The following is an 18,289-nucleotide window of genomic DNA, read 5'->3' on the forward strand; positions in this document are numbered from 1 at the left end:
CATTTATCCTTGGAGGGTTGACCCCTCTCTAACCTCTATACCTGCGGCTACGAGAAGCCCAGCTTTCAAAATAAAACACACGGTTACTCTGGCAGGCTGGCAACATCTCAAAAATGTGAACAAGCCTCTCCATCACAACCTTGTTTAACTAGCCCTGCTGTGCAGGCACAAAGGAGACTTCCTCCAGGAGGACCATCATGTGTAGGAGACGATCTTATCACACATTTAAATAGGTATACTCTTTCAAGGTGTATTTTAATGAAAGTGTACTTTTCTTCAAGAGATCAAAAGGAGATCATTAACTTCCATACATTATATTACTTAGTTGTTACTTTGTATGCTGTTGGTGTTTGTAATCTTAGTTCTAAAGATTTGACATAAATGGCAATAATCACGTCACAAAGAAATCTATTGAAAGGTATGTTTTATATATGTGATTAAATTGATTTTAATGAGAGCATGCAGTTTCATAAACTTAATTCTGAGTGTACTCAAAAGAGTTAAACATATAAACAATCCCGATGACAATTATTCTAAAAAAGGAAATATACATGTCAAAGAACAAAAAAAAGAAAAAGAAAGAAATCAGGATTTTAAGAATGAGAATTCAGATAACACAAGAATGAATCAATTATTAATGTGTAGAGCCTAAAATCCAGAAGTGAGTCTTTGAACATTTTATGTAAACATTTCTAATTGTTTGCTTTAAACTTTTAACAGAGTTTACAAGGCAGGTCACCTCAAACGTCTGCCTGCGTAAGTTCAAGACTCTACTAATCACACTTAGTATATAACCCCCCTGGACAGAAAGATACCACTTCCCTATTTTATACATCAATATTTTTACAATGATTACTTAAACATTCTGAAGAATCAGGACAAACATAACAGGGTTCTATCAACTTAACTAGTTCAACTCAGATATTTGTTATGATCGAGACAGGTTTTGACTGAGAAAAAACAACAACATATGCTTCTCGGCCCAAAGGGAAAAAAGATGTGAATTGTCACTTTACATTCTGTGCATGTTGATATTTCTTTATTGGATTTAGAGGGCCCTGGCATGTAAGCAAGCCCATGAAATAGGGCTGAGTGCGCGAGAAAAGAACTTACATGTCCAGGCCATTTTGAGGAACATTGTTTATTTATCATGGTTCAGACTGACCTCATTTTAGGTCCCGAAGCATTTTCATACCATGACAACAAAAACAACTTTGGATCTTTGGAAACTTAATGTTATCTTGAGAAGACTATGTAACTTTAAAAAAAGTGTACTTTTAAAGAATATATTAACAAATATACAAACAAAGTCTCAACTTAAGTGGAAAGAAATGTTTTTTTTTTCTTTTGGTTTCAATGTATGGTTTTGAGCTTGAACTTCAAAATACGGTTTTGAACTTTGGTGATGGGCAACGCACATATGGTTCACTGGACGATCAAAGGCTACTGCAGCACTTGTGCAACTAGCTCTAAAGAAGCAACAGAGGACTCATATCTTTTCTCAAGATAACAAAATTGCTTTGTACAACCTTCTGCACCCCTTTAATACCGAGGAAAACTACAAAAGGTACAGCTTAAATATTGACATTCTTTCTGAAAAGTCTGGTGACAGACCACGATAAGAAAGCACCAGAATTTTGGAACAGTATCCAATTAGGTAACTTCTCTGCATCAAGAACAATAAACTATTAGTACACAACTGGGCCACTTCAGGGCCAATTTAATGACGAGGAGCAAAAAAAAAAAAAAAAACCCAAAGAGAATAAAGAAACGCTAAACTATCACCATGCACACTACGATTCCTTATCAACTTCCCAACTTAGCTTGCCATTCGGAAGGAGCTGAACGCAAGACTGAGAGCAGACGGGCGGATGGGACCTTTCTGCGACAGCATCTCTTTGTCAAGAGGGGGCGTCGTACTTGGTTTACTTCCGCCAACAGGTGGCGCCGCACTTGCTTTATCTCGGCCAAGAGCTGGCGCCGTACTTGCTTTACCAACGCCAATCTTCTGGGCCACCCCTGCCATGGCGGCCATCGGCTTCAGGGAGGCGTCAGAGGAGGCGAATGAACCCTTTGACCCCGCTGCTTTGCTGGGGGGGCTCAGTGGCGCTGCAGCGGTGTGCTGCTGCGCCTGGTTGCTGAAGGCAGCCCTCTGCAGCTGCAGGCCTCGGCCCAGGTTGAAGTAGGAGCCGATGCTGGACTGACCGGCACCCTCTGCCGCAGTGGCGATCGCCTGGGCCATGGTGTCCATGACGACCTCGAGGAGACGAGCTGGGCAGGAAGATATAGAGCTCTCTTGGGGAATGGACTGGGGCCGCTGTTTGGGCAGTGCCTCCATTTTGGGGATCTTGGGAGATGGTGCTGCGTTTTTGGGGGTCGCTGTGGAAAGGACTCGAGGCTTCATCATGGACAAATTGGTCTGAGCGAGTGCCGGATTTTCAGCACCCTGGTTATGGTTTGGAGGGTACGAGAGAATGGCTTCAGCGGGTGAATTAAGACCCGATGTATTGCCAGGCTGATGGGTGGGTACGGTGATACCAGGGGTGGGTACAGTGATGCCAGGGGTGGGTACAGTGATGCCAGGGGTGGGTACAGTGATGCCAGGGGTGGGTATGGTGATGCCAGGAGTGGGTATGGTGATGCCAGGGATGGGGTATGGAGTGGGGAATTCAGTGCTGTTTGAGCCACAAGGAGTGGGTGCACAACCAATTGGTAAATGAGGAGTTGGTGTGTGAAGAGTCGGTGCATGGGGAGTCGGTGTATGGGGAGTCAGTGGATAGGGAGTCGGTGCATAAGGAGTCGGAGCACGGAGAGTCGGTGCATAAGGAGTCGGTGCATGGGGAGTCGGAGTGTGGGGAGTCGGTGTATGGGGAGTCAGTGGATAGGGGGTCGGTGCATGGGGAGTCGGTGTATGGAGAGTCGGTGCATAAGGAGTCGGTGCATGGGGAGTCGGAGTGTGGGGAGTCGGAGTGTGGGGAGTCGGAGTGTGGGGAGTCGGAGTATGGGGGGTGGATGTATCTGGAGTATGAGAGGGAGGAGTGGCGTAGGGTGTGTTAGTCGGTGTGGGACTACCAGAGGGTGGCGTGGGCGTGTGCGGGGGCTCAGCGGGACCTGCTGCGGGTGGACCGGACTCGTCATGAGAGCTGGCGTGGGAGTGGGACGAGGAGGCCGACTCGCCCTCGGTGGCCTCCACGGAGGTGCTGGAGTTGGAGATGGAGCGCGGCATGAAGCGCACCAGCCGGCCCGCGGGGGTGGAGGGGTAGTACTCCAGCGCCCACGCCTGCCGCTCCTGCTGCAGCTGCTCCAGCTCACACAGCTCACTGGAGAGCTCCAGACCGCTGTCCTGCTCACACACACACACACACACACACACACACACACACACACACACACACACGCACGCACACGCACGCACACACACAAACACACATGCACACACACACACACACACACACACACAAACACACATGCACACACAGACACACATCATTGTGTATATAGCAAACATACAAACAAGTAAATGCAAGTACATACAAATGCATCTCTGTTGTTTAGGTAAAACTTCCGATACCAAATTATGGATGTGCATGATGTGACCTCCCTGATTCTGAATTTACAGTATAAACCATTCTATTCTTTATGGAATCTGAATTCAGCCACCACGCCTGAACTCTATCAGGCCTGAACCTATGCTGCCCTCCTCAGTAGCCTCACCTGGCCGATGTCCTGCATTTGCACCGGCTGGAAGAGGACGCTGGCCAGGTAAGCGTCCACCAGGCTGGTGTAGTCGGACATGAGGGCGGACAGTAACACCTGACGCAGCGGCAGAAGGTGGATGACTGACAGAGCCATGAGCTTCAGCAGCGGCTCTGGGCAGGGACGCATGTACCACATCTCGCGATCTTCCTGTCAATCACAAAATACGGCCAATAGCAGAGAATGCCAGACAGTGGGGGGGACATCCACCTTGCCTTCAATGCCGAAACAACGGCACATTACACTTTAATGAGAATGTTCTTGCTATTAAAACATCAAAGATAGATCACATTAGCCAGTGGCAAGCGGCAGGTTTCCTATTGTTCTCTATGGTTCGGCAGCGGACCGGTGACAACGCTAGCGTTGAACAAACCGAGCATTGAACTTGGTTCAACTTTAAAGCGCAACACTCGGCTCGTCAATGTCAGTTTTACAATGTTCAAGTATTTTGACCGGATCGGATTTCGTCTAAGAACGTAACAACAAAGATAACCGTCTCTAGTAACAACGTTGACAGCAGCGTAACTTAGAAACAAGATAGAATGTTTTGGATTATTATTATGGTCTGAGCGTTGCATTACGCTTGCCGCTGCCGCTTGCCGGTGGCTAATGTGATCCCCGCCTAATTCCTGCACTTGTTACCTTGGAGAGTCGAGACTTGATGTTGAGAGAGGACAGGTGAGAAGCCGGCATGCCCAGGTGGAGGCTCACCACCTCCTGCATGGTGCTGACCCGGTCCGGCATGAGTCCACCTGTCTGTCTGTAGAAGTGCACGAAATCTGCTACCTGGGAAGGACCAAATACATCCAAGAAAGGTTAAGGGCACCTCATTCATCCCGGTTACCCCCAGGGTACATTCTGAGCACAGATTCAGACTTTCGTGTAAAATGGATCATGAATTACGCTTTAGTGTGATTAACAGGAACCTGGATACCAAGCTGAACATCTCTGTTAAATATTTATACAGTTCATGATCGTGAAGCCTGGTAAATGACTCTGATCTTTATGTTAAGCTTGAACAAAGCAATTCAAATGTTTTGAATGGATAATACTTGTGTTGACTTTAAGTTGCCTATACCTGTGTGTCAAAAACATTCATGAGCTTCACACCATATTGAGCGACCAGGCAAGCAGCCAGCTTGCGACAGTCATGGGCAACCTAAACAAAGAAAACAAACAACAATAAAAAATACTAGAGCTATCAGTAGGTTACCTGCGAGGGTGTGTTGTGTTCTAAATGACCACATCTAAAATGCAGTTTCAAGTTTCCAAGAGGATAAATATGAACTTTAACACTTTCGAAAATGTTTAAGCCGGACCTTCAGTATGCGATCATTTGCAAGGATCTTGGTCAAACCATTTTTGAAGGCAATGGCCCCAAGTGCCAATATATCAAAGAGGAAGACTCTGTTCTTGGTGGCAATCTGCAGAAAAAACAAAAAACGATTAGGTAATGATGATCATGTAAATATCATCCATCATCGTTATATAGTCTAAGATGTTACGATTACTTCACTTTCAACTCTGAAGCACAGCTGCTCTATGGTCAGTCTCAGTTCACCTACCTGAAGCCAACAGAGTCTCTCAAGATAAACGCCTCCAATTCCATCAGCTCCCACACCGATGACCTTCTGCCGCTGAATCTCCATTACCTAGAACAGTGATAGAGAACTTTGAGAGACATGGACATGAACAGGAAGCAGGAATGGGGCATACTAGACTCTGTAGAGTAATTAGAAGATTGATGCCAAAGTATTTCACAAAATTGCAGCAAACAGGGCCAAATAGTAAATGTGGCAACATACTGCTGGAAGGAACTTCTGATGGAATTCATTGATGACAACAAAGTTGACATATTCACCATCATCATCATCCTTCTCTGATAAAGGAGAGAGAAACAAACCCATGACATTCTGCATATGAAAAAATGCTTAACAGACATAGTTTAGTAGGAAGTTTAGGTTTGTTAATAATGTCCGAAAAGTCAACCGATGTGACAGTGACAAGGAATTTGCATACTGTAGCCACCTCACCTTGCAATATATCCAATTTATAAGGCTGATATTCGGCTATGGTCAGAGTCCCTTCTCCCTTGACTGCCTCCGAATTGCTTCTGTAAGAAATATCCCCGACTATGACTATTTCATAGGAGTTACTATGAATTACTCAAAGAACAAAAGGTACACTTAACAAAAAAAAAAGGTAGACTTACCCATTTGTATGGTCTGTGCTACGCAGAAACTCCACTACACACACACAAACAAGAGACAGGGCAACAGCTAGTGTATTTTGCTTCGCTCACGTCATGAATATGGCTAGTGGCTAGCTAGCTAGCTAGCAACATTGCAAAGCTTGCAAAGGGATTTAAATGTGAATTTGTAAAGTGATATTAATAATGTCGTAAATATAGTTTACTGCCTGTTGTATTCTGCAACGTTATTCTCACTTACCACCCAAAACTTCACGTCCGTGAAAGTGTCTCACTGCATGTTGCCTGCCACTTTTGACTGCTTTCACTGAAACATAGCATTGGCATGTTAACGTTCGTATGAAGAGCTCCCATCATTATGCCAAAAAGCTTTTTAACATAAGAACTGGGATTCCTTCAAGGAGAACAATTAGATAGCTGTGCATGTTCTTCTCACACAAAAGACACAATGCATGCATTAAATAGCAAAATTGCAAAATTGAAACGTTAGCTACACTGTATTTCGAAATTATGTTACCATCCTCCAAGATGATGGTTTTGTTCAGGATACGTTGAACAGCGCCGATGAAAGATTCATCGTTTGTTTTTAATCTAAGGCGCTTCCCTTTCAGAGACTGTAAAAACTGATAGTCTTCGAGCGAAGTCATTGCTTTGACTGGCAGACGGATAGCAGTACCGCTAGGTATTTTTGAGAGGAAGACACGTGAAATGTTACCACACCCGACCGCATCAAAGAACGATGAACTTTTTACCCCTACTGGTTGAGGATGGAACCCCTTGCTGAGGTCAAGTTATAAAATCAAAATCTTAACAACTACCCCACAAACAAATACACTGGGGTTGTTTTTATTCAGTAATACTACATACTTGAGAGTCAAATTGACATTTTTAATTTCAGTAATTTATTTTATAGGCTGTGATTTAACTGACTGGAATGTGGCATGACCTTTCAAATTACAACGTCTCAGCACTGAACGGTAAGGCCAACTTTTCTGTTGCCTAAATCACAGATTCACAGTCTCGCACAAGAATGCAAAAAAAAGCCTGTTGAGAGAATATTCGATATATTTTCTTTGGGTGGCTCTCAAACTCTCCTCGAGACTTGTTCCCACTGATCTATAACTAACACTTCCATTGTTGCCGCCCCATCATTCTTTATCTAGGCTAGATCAGCGAGGACGAGGATCGAGGAAGGAAGGGAGGGTGTATACAAGACCAAATGAGAGGCACCCATAGACTTTATTTGTCTTTAAAAATTCTGCAGAGTGCAGACCAAAGTGCAGACTGCAAAGTGTAGCATGCACATTTCTACTTTTCCCCGAATCAGTTGGCTGCCCGTCCCATTGTGACGTTATAACGTCTTGCGTCATCAGGGCCTATTTTGTACTACATCAGAAATTGTATGAGGGACTTTGGCAAGACTAATAAGGTGAGGGTCAGTGATACTGGATGAACCTATAGATTATTGTGTTGGGGTCATGTTTTATTTGTTTTATTTGTTGATTTGTTGATTCTTCCTGTCAACACCAATTGCATGTAGTAGATGTTGTAATCTAATTCCCTGAGACAGATATCAAATCATTGTGAGGAGCAGAGTTGTGTGAGGCTGTGCATTTGAAGAGATTGAGATGGTCTTGACAGGACGGGTATAGATCATACACTCAGGAAAGGACCAGTCATGTCAGTCAGTCAGGAGGGACTACTGAGGTCAAGAGAGGACTGTTCTGGGCAAATCCGACACTTAGAGAGAAGTGTCGGCAGTGTTGTCGAGGTAATGGAGGAGATGATGAGAAAACTCGACTGCACAGAGAGACAGGGGACCAGTGCTAATGTCCAAACCACCCCGACTATGTCAGAGTTAAGGAGACTGCAGGCCCAGCGAGGCCACGAGCATGTCGTGTGGCAGGCTGAGCTGCAAAAGAAAGATAGACAGATCACAGCTCTCAAGGAGGAGCAGGAGCGGCTCCTGCTACTTCTCTGGGGAGAGAGGGAGCGGTACAGGAGTGAGAGGAAGGACGTGGACAGGGACAGAGAGACAGAAAGGGCCGTGTGGAGGGAGAGGATGAGCGACCGAGAGAGACATATACTGACAACCGTCTTGGCTGTAACAGAGATGAAACTGACACTGGTGAGGAAACAAGCAGAGTTGACGAACACGGGCAGACAAGGATTTAGATTCGTGTCTTGTGCAGTACAGGGGTTGATTAATGTTAAGGGGGGAAATAACTGTCTAGTTTGTGTTCTAAGGGAGGCCTAGTGTGTAAGTATTAATGTGCATAGACCTGAGCTTAATATAGTGGATCACATTAATAAATTAAACCATCAGAGAAAGGTCATTTATCACAAGTTATTGCCGTTTCCTCAGAATTGGTCTGCTGGTCCTGAAGTTCAACAGGTAAACACCGAAACAGTTTACAGGGAATTTCAAAGAAATTGCACAGAGCAAGAAACGAAAGGACAGCCAATGCCGAGGAAGTTGGAGAGAGGCTGTAACTCAGGAGGACAGAAATGGACACATGACACGAGTTCACGGACGACGTCCACTTCAACGCTGACACCAGCTATGGTAACAGATACGGTAAAAGCAGATGAGCAGGAAGCACTGAGGGCTCTACTGCTGGAGAAAGACAGACGGCAGCGGAGAGGGACAAAAGCCGCAGAGCAAACAGGGCACGGGGAGGGTGTGAACGCCAGAGCCGGAGCAGAGAGGAGATTCTGGAGTCCGCTGCGAGGGTTTAGCTGGTTTGGCATCACAAGAAAAAGCACATCACATGGAAGGGTGTCTGGGGCAAGAGAGTCCAGCGCGAGAATGTATGTGTAATTCAGCCAACGAAGCAAAAATAATTGATAATAAAACTGATTAAATAAAATTTCAAACACAATTTCCTTTTCAATTGAGGCTGATCAGAGGTCGTGCACAGACAGTGGTTTGTGTGTATTAGACATAAGTATCACAGTGGAACATTTGTAAAGTTTTCGGGGTCGCCCAAGGATTGCGTCTTCAGCAAGTCACTAGCTGCTTCCAAACAGAGTGTCCATAGTTGATAATATGAGGAAATAGGGTAGGCTAATACATAATAAGGAATAAGGAACTTTATGAGTTCTACATCATTACAAAACTACACATAGGCCTGTACAATACGAGCCCTATTTTTACCATAGACCATTTGTTCCATCATTCTAAAAGCTGTGGCGAAATGACCATGTTGACATGTTGACTTTTTAACAGTTAAGGTTCAAATCTGGGGTGAAATTTATAGGTAATACTGTTCTATGACTTCAAGGCACAGTCTGGCCTTCTGGCAGTGTTCACACTGACCTCATCTAACATATTGGCCAAAACATGACCTATAGGCTACTTGATGTGTACCAAGTGTACCAAGAGGTGTCAACGCAGTACATACATAATAAAGACAAAAGTGAGCTGGGGGTAGATAGTTTTTTATATTTTCTTACAAAAAATAAACAAAAGAAAATAAACAAATAAAGAAATTCACAACATAACACCATATAAATTACTACGACAAACACAATAAACTTTAAATACAGCTCTCTTTACTTCATTTTGATCTTTTAACCATAAAAAATAAAAACTGACACTGGAAGTCATTACCTCTCACAAGTATCCAATGGACAAGTATCCACTTATGGACAAGTATCCAGTCCATTGCATTAAAGCAAACACAGTGGCATTTTCCCCATGCATGATCTAAGCTCCCTTTGGCATAGTCCGCCCTCTGCTGGTCATGACCATTTATTGCAGTTTATTCGGTTTCGCAAATTTTGCATCGGGGTGGGTTAAGGAAGAAAACAAACTATATATTTGCAATAGTACAAGATCAAGGTTCTTACCTGTGATCTTCTCTTTACAACAAGTATCATATATAATGGTGTATCAGTGCCACAAGATAATGCTAATTTGTTCAATTTAAGACTAAAAGAAAGTGTAATGAACATCATTTTCCTCCCAATTCCCATGAAACATTATTCAGAAACAAACAAAATGACAAATCACAGCTTTCTTTTTCCCCGTTGAGAAATAAAACCACAGTAAAAAAAGAAGAGGGTATCAAACTTCTCAACATCACTCTCAATGTCCAAACATGAAGATGTGCTGGGCTCTTCTATGGAAAATGCTGTGACAAAATAAACACTTTCACTATGATTATTTAGCTTTCAACTGTGGTACTGAAATGGCATATTCCTTGCACATCTAACTCGGTGTGTTCAGTAATAAGATGACAACGAGGCTCAAAGCATCATGGGTTATGTAGTCCAGACCAACATAATGGAGAAAATCAATCTGTGAGTTTCCTCTCAACATCTTTAGCCAACAGTAAAACCTAAACTTTATTCAAATAATGAATAAAGTTAATCAGTCATTCCTGCTGTTCAAGCTAGCTGGTGGGTTGCTGGGTTGATTCATCGCTTTTAGATTAGGAGGAAACTGACACGATATCAATCACATATAGATGTAGGCATCTAAAAAGAGCACTGAAAAAAAATATGTTAGTCTTATTACAAGTCAGTGGCAAACAACAAAACAAAACAAACAAACAAACAAACAAAAAAAAACTGGCACGCTTATCCACTGCATTTAAGCCCAGCAGAAGGTTCTAGTATTGACCATGAGGTGCAGGTGCATTCTGGAACACGTGCGAGTTCTGAGTTCCGAGTGGCTTGGAGTAGATTTGATCCTAAGGTGCTTCCCACATACAGTGTAGTCGCATACGAGTGAATGTACTGTAGCTGCTGAGATGCCTATCTGAGTAAGCCCAGCCGAGCAGATTAAAAACCATACAGTCCAACGACAGTCACAGTGGTGAGAATTCTACAATTCTCTAGCATTAAAAGCAGTGCAGTGGAAATGTGGTTTTCCCTTTATGCTGTAAAAAAAAAAAAAACACACACCCACACACACACACAGAGATAGGTATAAGACAAATATATATCACACATGTTTACCATGAGTACTATACCAGTAGAACAAGGCGAAAATATGCATAATTCCATGGGAGGCAAAGTTGTAGGTGACGTTGGACGTTGTAGGTGACATTGACAGGTGTGATAGTATGCCTCAGCCGAGTTCTCTTCCCCGCCCAAAGTCCCCCCCCCCCCCCCCAAAGTTCTCTTCGCCCTCTCTGTCAGTTGTCTCATGTGTCGCTGTGAGCAAGCAGTCTCTGAATGACCAATCAACACTCCTGTCCCAAGTCATGGTCAAACCGACCGACTGGCAACAATACTGCAAAACAAAAACAATGCAAAAAAAGAAAATAAAAATAAAAATAAAATCTAGAAGTCCTCTGTAAGTGTGTGTGTATGTGTGCGTGTGTGTGTGTGTGTGTGTGTGTGTGTGCATTAAGTGTGCGAGTGTGTGAGTGTGTGTGCGCGTATATGAGAGAGAGAGGTCTTTTGGTTTGAGGTCACACCAAGTGCTGATCTGTACCCTATCTTTTCGTGGGACCGTGGAGCATCGCCTCCTTCCTCGTGGTTTCCTCTGCTTTAGTGACCTGGTCCACACCAAGCCCTGGACATGGACCTCTCCTCTGCCCTCAGGGGTTGTGTCAGTGATTCTCTCCAGTCTGAACTGAGGGTCGCTAACAAGAGTCCGTTTCAAGTAGTCCCTGTGCTGTGTTATCCATTTTGACCTCCTATGCCCATCCTTCTCCTCAAGGATGCAGCAGACAGCACAATCTCTACACACACACACACACACACACAAGCTGGGTGTCTTGTCTTCGGATGCAGCCGACAGCATGAACTCCACACACACACACACGCTGGGTGTCTCGTCTTCTCCTTGCAAAAGGCTCGGATGGCAACACAAGGTGGGATCGGGTTTTTAAAAAGGTGAGGGTAAAAAAGGTGAAATGAAATTAGAGAACAGATTGTGGCTGAATCCCTTGGCCTTCACAGTGCGCTAATAGCACATGGTCAGCCCCTTTTGTAATTGACTAAAGGACACACGAGGTCCCACCGCCCGGCCACTGTTTGTCCGTAAGTAGATAACAGGTTATAATTTGAAGGCATTGCAACGCGCGTTTGATGTCCATACGAGGTGCATAGTTTAGGCTCGTGTCTGAAGCACAAGCCCACACAAGAAGAGTCCGCAGAATGCTTCAGGGCAGAGATACAAGGCAGCACAAGACAACTACAGTTAAGGAACTCAGGTGTGAGAGACCGATGTGCTATGCCTACTTCGCCTACTTCGCCTGACCATAGCCAAAACACGCCAACTGCTAACCTGACACCTATTAAGCCTAGCCTAGTTAGCTGGGATTCCTCTGTAATCCAAAGAATGACAACAAACAATGGCATCACTTCCAGAGATTCTACATGCCTGGCAACGGTTACGTTCTCGTTGTGACAAGGACAATCTCCCACACCGAAAGCCAGGCAAAGCTGAGAGACTGCATTGGGAAAAGCCAGTTGTCTTCCTAATTCCTATTCATTTGTACTGGCAGCTGCAAGGTAAGCTGTTGAGAGTTTGGCCAAGACTAAGATGTGGTGCTGCTGTCTCCGAAAAACACACTGAGGTGTTTAGGCGGAAACCAGGCAAATCTGCGGGAGGCGAGGCGAGGGCCTTCACGTTGAAGTGGTGGTCATGGTGATGGTGATGAAGGAGAGGTCTAGCTGGCCCTGGTGAGGAGGAGGAAGAGGAAGAGGAGAGAGTGTGCTGTGCGGGAGAGGAGTCGTCAGCACTCGAGAGGATACAGGAAGCAGCGTCGGCAGTCCACGGCCTTGGGGCTGGGCGGCTGCCCCCGCTTCCGCCGCAGCTCGTCCCGGCCCAGAGAGCCGCTTAGCCGAGAGTAAGCCGTCTTGTACTTCTTATCGAACGCCGCTGACACACACACACACACACACACACACACACACACACACACACACACACACACACACACACACACACACACACACACACACACACACACACACGAGAAACAAAAACAACAAACACAAAAGCCTTGTTTACGTATATTTAAGAGTAATCAAGACAGTTATCAAATCTACCAGAATTGGAACTGTGGCCTGTAATTTGGCAGGTCATCTATAGTTTGAAACTGGACTTTCATCTGCTGGCATGTTTTCCCTCCCTAATGCAGGTTCCATCTGATGCGCCCTTCTGTCAGGCAGGCACCTCTCTTATCTGTTTCCAACACTCACAGCGTGGCCACTCACCGACATGATCTTTCCCCATAGCAGCCAGGGTCAGGAACAGGATCTCCCTGTACAAACTCCTAAACGCAGACAAACACACGGCCAATCAGGTACTGCACTTTCACTGCAGGCTTCACAGTTGATTTCAACACTTGTGCTCGGAAACTCCGGAGAGAACCTGCTAAACGTTTCACAACTGGTAGTTATTTCCGATGTCTTCAATAAAACAAATGCACATCATTTCTGTGTCCTTACTAAAACGCATTGCATAAGCACTGTTTAGAGAGCGAGGAAGTGAGAGCGATATGGCATCACAATGGAAACTTCTCTGGCCGTGACACTGACGGCAATCAGTGAGTCACCCAAGATAATATTTAATCGCGTGCGGCGCTCACCTCTGGATCCGAGGGTTGCCCGGTTGCTTGGCGATGGTATCCAGTAAGAGGGTGACCGCCTTGTGTACCTCGTTCATGCCGACCCAGCGTAGCACTTCCTCCAGGAAGCTGAGGGTGAAGGGGTGGTTGTGCCGGCGCCAGCTGTGGTTCCGCAGCATGCGGACACCGCCTAGAGAGAGAGAGAGAGAGGGAGAGGGAGAGAGAGAGAGAGAGAGAGAGAGAGAGAGAGAGAGAGAGAGGGAGAGGGAGAGGGAGAGAGAGAGAGAGAGAGAGAGAGAGAGAGAGAGAGAGAGAGAGAGAGAGGAAGGGAAAAAAGGGTGAGAAAAAAAGGAAAGTTAAAGGGGCAAAGGTCAAACACAGATGAAGAATCAACAAATCGAAAAAGGAAACCGCGGGTTTGGCTTCAGTAATCATCACTGTGCAGAAATCCATGCATACACCGCTAGGACAACATCCTGTTCTCTGCCACTTGCTACCTTACAGTCATTCCACATTCAACACTAGTGCCAAACAGAACAGAGAGGCTGAACATGTGCTATGCCCTGAATGAGCAGGAGAGGTTAAGGTTATGTAGCCATTTCACCCTCTAGTCTATATTACTGGCACAAAGACATCAGAAAAGATGAGTGAGCTGGTCTCTTACTGTGTATTCTCCAGAGGACGTAGAGAGGAGGCCAGAAGTCCGTATCTGGCGTCAGAGTGTCCCACAGAAGCCTGACGCGCACCGCAGGGTTCTCTATGCTCTACAACACACACACACACACACACACACATCACAGTTAGCACGCTCGCCACATGTCCGCGCACGTCCACTCGCTGGCATAGGCTACTCTCTTATCAACCAATCGAAGGCGTTGACGAGAGAAAAGCTTGTGCATGAGGCTTCGCTTCAGCCATAGCAACAGCATCTTTGCCAGGACTTTTTGCTTTTCCTTAGCAAAAAAGCTGCTCTCTGTAGCACAATGGTGTGTTATATTTGCTTTAAATAATTCATTCATTGCAATGCACACATTGCATTCATGCACTCCATCACTTCATCCCTTCATGTGGCAAGACAAAGTAAATGACACCTTTGGAATAACCTGAATTGAGGTATAAAGTGTGTCTTTTCTTTTAAGTGTCTCAGACCTTTACAAATAGAGATGCTGTGGAATGAGCTCAAGAAAACCATTCACAGCAGACATCCTGACAATATGGCTGAACTAAAGACAGAATGGACTAAAATACCTCCTGGACATTGTGCAGATCTGATTCACAGTTACCAGGAGCCCTTGGTCGAGCTTATTGCTGCCAAAGGAGTCTCAACCAGTAATGAATTCCAACAGTTCCCTCACTTTTTCCATCTGCACTATGAGTGCTTTATGGGTGTTTTCAACAGACATGAAAGATCATTTATCACATGTTACCATAACAACATTAGCACATTGTGTTTACACGTCAATATTACTTCCCATACCTGTATCAACAAGAAAAACAAAAACAATGCTTGAACGTTCTATTTTGTTCCCAAATTAGCTCCGCTGCATTAAGATATGGACACATGGAATGTTAAAATGGAAATATTGTGGGAACAACTAAGACACCGATCATGGAACTCTCTTGAAACGGTCTATAGTGTGTGTGTGTGTATGTGTGTGTGTGTGTGTGTGTGTGTGTATGTGTGCGCTGTTACCTGCGTGATGTGTGCGGCGAGCTGTGAGGAGCGTACGAGCTGCAGCAGGTTGCTGGGCAGGCCCAGGCGCTGGAAGTACCAGACCAGGTTCCAGAAGATGATGGAGTGGCTGTCCAGCAGCTGTGGCTGGGAGAGCACGGCCTCGCCCTCGTTCTCCAGCAGGCTCTCCAGCTCCTTGCGGAGCACCAGCGGGCTCAGGTAGGCCACCGTCACCAGCGGAGGTCCGCCCACAGACAGGCCCTGTGGACGTGAGGCAAGTTCATTTACCATAAATTCCCAACTATTAGCCGCGGCTTATATTTTGCAGAATTTTTTCAGCTATGAGGCTAACAAACATGCGGAGTTAATATGGTACTAATATGGTTTTGTTTCTTTTAACTTGCACAAAACACTGTCCTGCAGCTTATACACAGAAATGATGTATAATAGCACATTCCATACAGCGGAATAATTCAATCTAGCCTCGTAAACCAGACTCTTGACCTCGCTTCTCTTTGTGCAAAGCCCATTGATTTTGCAAATGCACAGTCACCCTGTTAGTGGTGGCTAAGTTGGGACTTACGCTGGTGGTGTTGCTGCTGCTGCTCTCCGAGTAGCAGCTGGTCTCGGAGCTGGAGTCGTCACTCAGGCCGTTGGGGAGCGGGCGCTCTGAGCCCTCTTGACCACCAGGGGGCCTCATGGCACTCTCCACCTCATCCTCAGCGTTCAAGGTGCTCCGCTCAGAGCTGCAGTAAAAACATTGTCTCATTACACACACAAACCTACAGGTCTTGTTAAGTCTTGCAGTTTATCATAAGATATATTAAAAAAACATTGTATTTATGGGGATTGAGTTGACTTCTTAATTTTGGGATTTGAAATGCTCAAAATGCTTTTGAGTTGGCGTAGTGTTGTGTGTCTTGTCTGTCCTTGGCAATGTGCCCTTGATTCAACACATACACTGAGCGTCCTTGCTTGTAGAAAGGCTTGGCCTACACAGGCGGTTCAGCAGTCGCAGGTGGTCAAGGAGTTAAGACGACTTATCAGTAAAGAGTTAAATGGATTAGAAAAGCAGCCAGCGGAGATGAAGAGAGGAGAGCCTACAACTCAGGCACATCTGTGTCTTAAGTGTCACTACACTGAGGAAATGGAAAGTTTCATTGTGCTTCATGAAAACGATCCCTTTTCTCTGCCTCTGTTCTTTACTGAGCAGACTAAATGAGTCACAAGGGCTGCCTAAGAACGTGAAACGGAAGGAAGTCTGACCACAGAAACTGCTGATTGGCAGGTGTGCTCCCACAACTCTGTCTTCAGAGTACCGAGAAAAGACCCGAGAAAACACCACATCTGGCACACTGCTGCTCCCTTAAGAGCACGGAGTTACTCAACAGGTGACATTTTGAGTCACAGCGCTCTTCGTCACAGGAGGAGAGGAGTGCACCAGATATTGTGTTACTCTCTGAGCCATCGGACTCCCTCCTGAGCATGTCTCTGAGCATGCATTTTTTCCGACTGTGGTCACAGATTGTAACTTATAAGCGAGATAAGTGAGAAATTACAAAATATTATATTTATGTTTATATTTAAAACTCATAACAGAAGACTGCTATTTTGTGTATGTATTCAAAGACATTCAACCCGAAACAGTATTTGATGTTTCCATCATTTTCCACGTCTGGGAAACCGTACTTCATATTTCCGCACTTTTCCAGGTCTGGAAAACAGTGCTTCATATTTCCATACTTTTCCAGGTCTGGAAAACCGTACTTCATATTTCCATACTTTCCCAGGTCCGGAGAACAGTGCGGAGGGCGAGCCCTCTGGATTACCTGCTGACGGGGCCCAGGTCGCAGATCTCCGCGTTGAGCAGCGGGACGAAGGTGGCCGAGCAGAACGGGCAGCTGGAGTTCAGGTTGGAGTCGTCAGACGTCCAGCCCGCCATGATCTCCTCGTCGTACACCAGCGAGTTGCAGCTCCGGCACAGAGAGCAACTCGACATCAACACCTGCAGGGGGACGGAGAAGAGGATAGAGGGATGGAGGGATAGGTAGAGGGATGGAGGGATGGATGGATGGATGGAGGGATGGATGGATGGATGGAGGGATGTATGGATAGAAGGATGGAGGGATAGAGGGATGAATGGATGGATAGAGGGATGGAGGGATAGATGGATGGAGGGAGGGATGGAGGGATGGATGGATGGATGGATGGATGGAGGGATGGATAGAGGGAAGGAGGGATAGATGGATGTATGGATAGAGGGATGGATGGATGGGTGCAGGGATGGATAGATAGATGGATGGATAGAGGGAAGGAGGGATGGAGGGCACACTGTTAGGAACACATTTCACACGGCAGCAGCTGTCTTGCATGCCCGGTCTGGGCTGAAGTACAGAAAGAGTATTGTAGTAATCTAGGATGGTTTTCAGTTTAGCATGGTGTGTAACGTATGGTGTGATGCTATGACAAGAAAACCAGGCAGAGAGTAGGCCGATGCTAACAGCTGGGGTTGAATGGTGTTTTTCTAAAACCCAACTGGACCTGATATCAAATAGCAGGACTCCATGCCTAGTGGCTGCATCAACATCATGATGACCGATTCCAGGGAGAGCTCCATAACACAGCACTGTAGGCACACTAAACCAGGCCTGTGTGAAGGCCGGCGCCCACCGGACACGCCGTTCAGCGTTGTAGGGCTTGACGCGCAGGATTTTAGAACAGTTTTCGAACCCTGCGCTGCCACACACCAGACGTTTCTAGTGGGCTTTGCTCCAATAAAAAACGATAGAGTTCAAATTTTTTTTCTTGTTGCATTGTGCCAAAGACATGTCCGGTGGGTGCCGGCCTTAAGACTACTAGATTACAAGCAATCTAAAGGCCACACAGCAAAGTCCAGTACTCCATATTCTAGAACCGGGTCTGGCACTTTCAGAACTTTCTCTTCGGATGCGTTTACCTCCAGTCCGGCTCCCTCTGGCGTGGGGTCCCAGGATTTCCTCAGCGGAAAGTTCAGACCGGGCGGTGTGTCGGTCAGGTCAATGTCACTTCCGACGGACAGTGAACTCTGTTGGAGAAGAGGAAACGACTATTAAGTGTCCATCACCTTCATGCGACACTGAG

The 18,289-nt window shown here is 45.7% G+C and overlaps 3 protein-coding genes across 4 annotated transcripts in view; 1 reads left to right on the forward strand and 2 right to left on the reverse strand.

The window, feature by feature from the left end:
* LOC134082297 (uncharacterized) overlaps window positions 1-6,674 on the reverse strand; it is a 33,903-nt gene extending 27,229 nt beyond the window's left edge. Inside the window, exons 1-12 of the mRNA XM_062537945.1 lie at window positions 6,483-6,674; window positions 6,207-6,272; window positions 5,969-6,002; window positions 5,790-5,869; window positions 5,562-5,635; window positions 5,322-5,408; window positions 5,076-5,180; window positions 4,835-4,915; window positions 4,399-4,542; window positions 3,715-3,906; window positions 2,897-3,343; window positions 1,987-2,446 (exon numbers count right to left, since the gene is read on the reverse strand). Coding sequence (XP_062393929.1) covers window positions 1,987-2,446; window positions 2,897-3,343; window positions 3,715-3,906; window positions 4,399-4,542; window positions 4,835-4,915; window positions 5,076-5,180; window positions 5,322-5,408; window positions 5,562-5,635; window positions 5,790-5,869; window positions 5,969-6,002; window positions 6,207-6,272; window positions 6,483-6,612 — 1,900 coding nt within the window. The 5' untranslated portion in view covers window positions 6,613-6,674. The remainder of the gene's footprint in view (window positions 1-1,986; window positions 2,447-2,896; window positions 3,344-3,714; window positions 3,907-4,398; window positions 4,543-4,834; window positions 4,916-5,075; window positions 5,181-5,321; window positions 5,409-5,561; window positions 5,636-5,789; window positions 5,870-5,968; window positions 6,003-6,206; window positions 6,273-6,482) is intronic.
* A 721-nt stretch (window positions 6,675-7,395) lies between these two features.
* LOC134082029 (uncharacterized) lies at window positions 7,396-8,847 on the forward strand. The gene is made up of 2 exons (XM_062537658.1): window positions 7,396-8,093; window positions 8,331-8,847. Exons 1-2 carry the CDS (start codon window positions 7,644-7,646, stop codon window positions 8,784-8,786), a joined length of 906 nt encoding a protein of 301 aa, XP_062393642.1. The 5' UTR covers window positions 7,396-7,643; the 3' UTR covers window positions 8,787-8,847.
* A 2,249-nt stretch (window positions 8,848-11,096) lies between these two features.
* LOC134082525 (DENN domain-containing protein 4B-like) overlaps window positions 11,097-18,289 on the reverse strand; it is a 39,552-nt gene continuing 32,359 nt past the window's right edge. For both annotated transcript variants that reach the window (XM_062538294.1, XM_062538293.1), the window contains exons 22-29: window positions 18,126-18,233; window positions 16,999-17,174; window positions 15,753-15,915; window positions 15,191-15,430; window positions 14,162-14,261; window positions 13,519-13,687; window positions 13,145-13,203; window positions 11,097-12,806 (exon numbers count right to left, since the gene is read on the reverse strand). In XM_062538294.1, the coding sequence (XP_062394278.1) occupies window positions 12,661-12,806; window positions 13,145-13,203; window positions 13,519-13,687; window positions 14,162-14,261; window positions 15,191-15,430; window positions 15,753-15,915; window positions 16,999-17,174; window positions 18,126-18,233 (1,161 nt within the window). In that variant the 3' untranslated portion in view covers window positions 11,097-12,660. The remainder of the gene's footprint in view (window positions 12,807-13,144; window positions 13,204-13,518; window positions 13,688-14,161; window positions 14,262-15,190; window positions 15,431-15,752; window positions 15,916-16,998; window positions 17,175-18,125; window positions 18,234-18,289) is intronic.

This window comes from Sardina pilchardus, chromosome 6 (genome assembly GCF_963854185.1).
Source record: "Sardina pilchardus chromosome 6, fSarPil1.1, whole genome shotgun sequence".
In the NCBI taxonomy this organism is placed as follows: Eukaryota; Metazoa; Chordata; class Actinopteri; order Clupeiformes; family Clupeidae; genus Sardina; species Sardina pilchardus.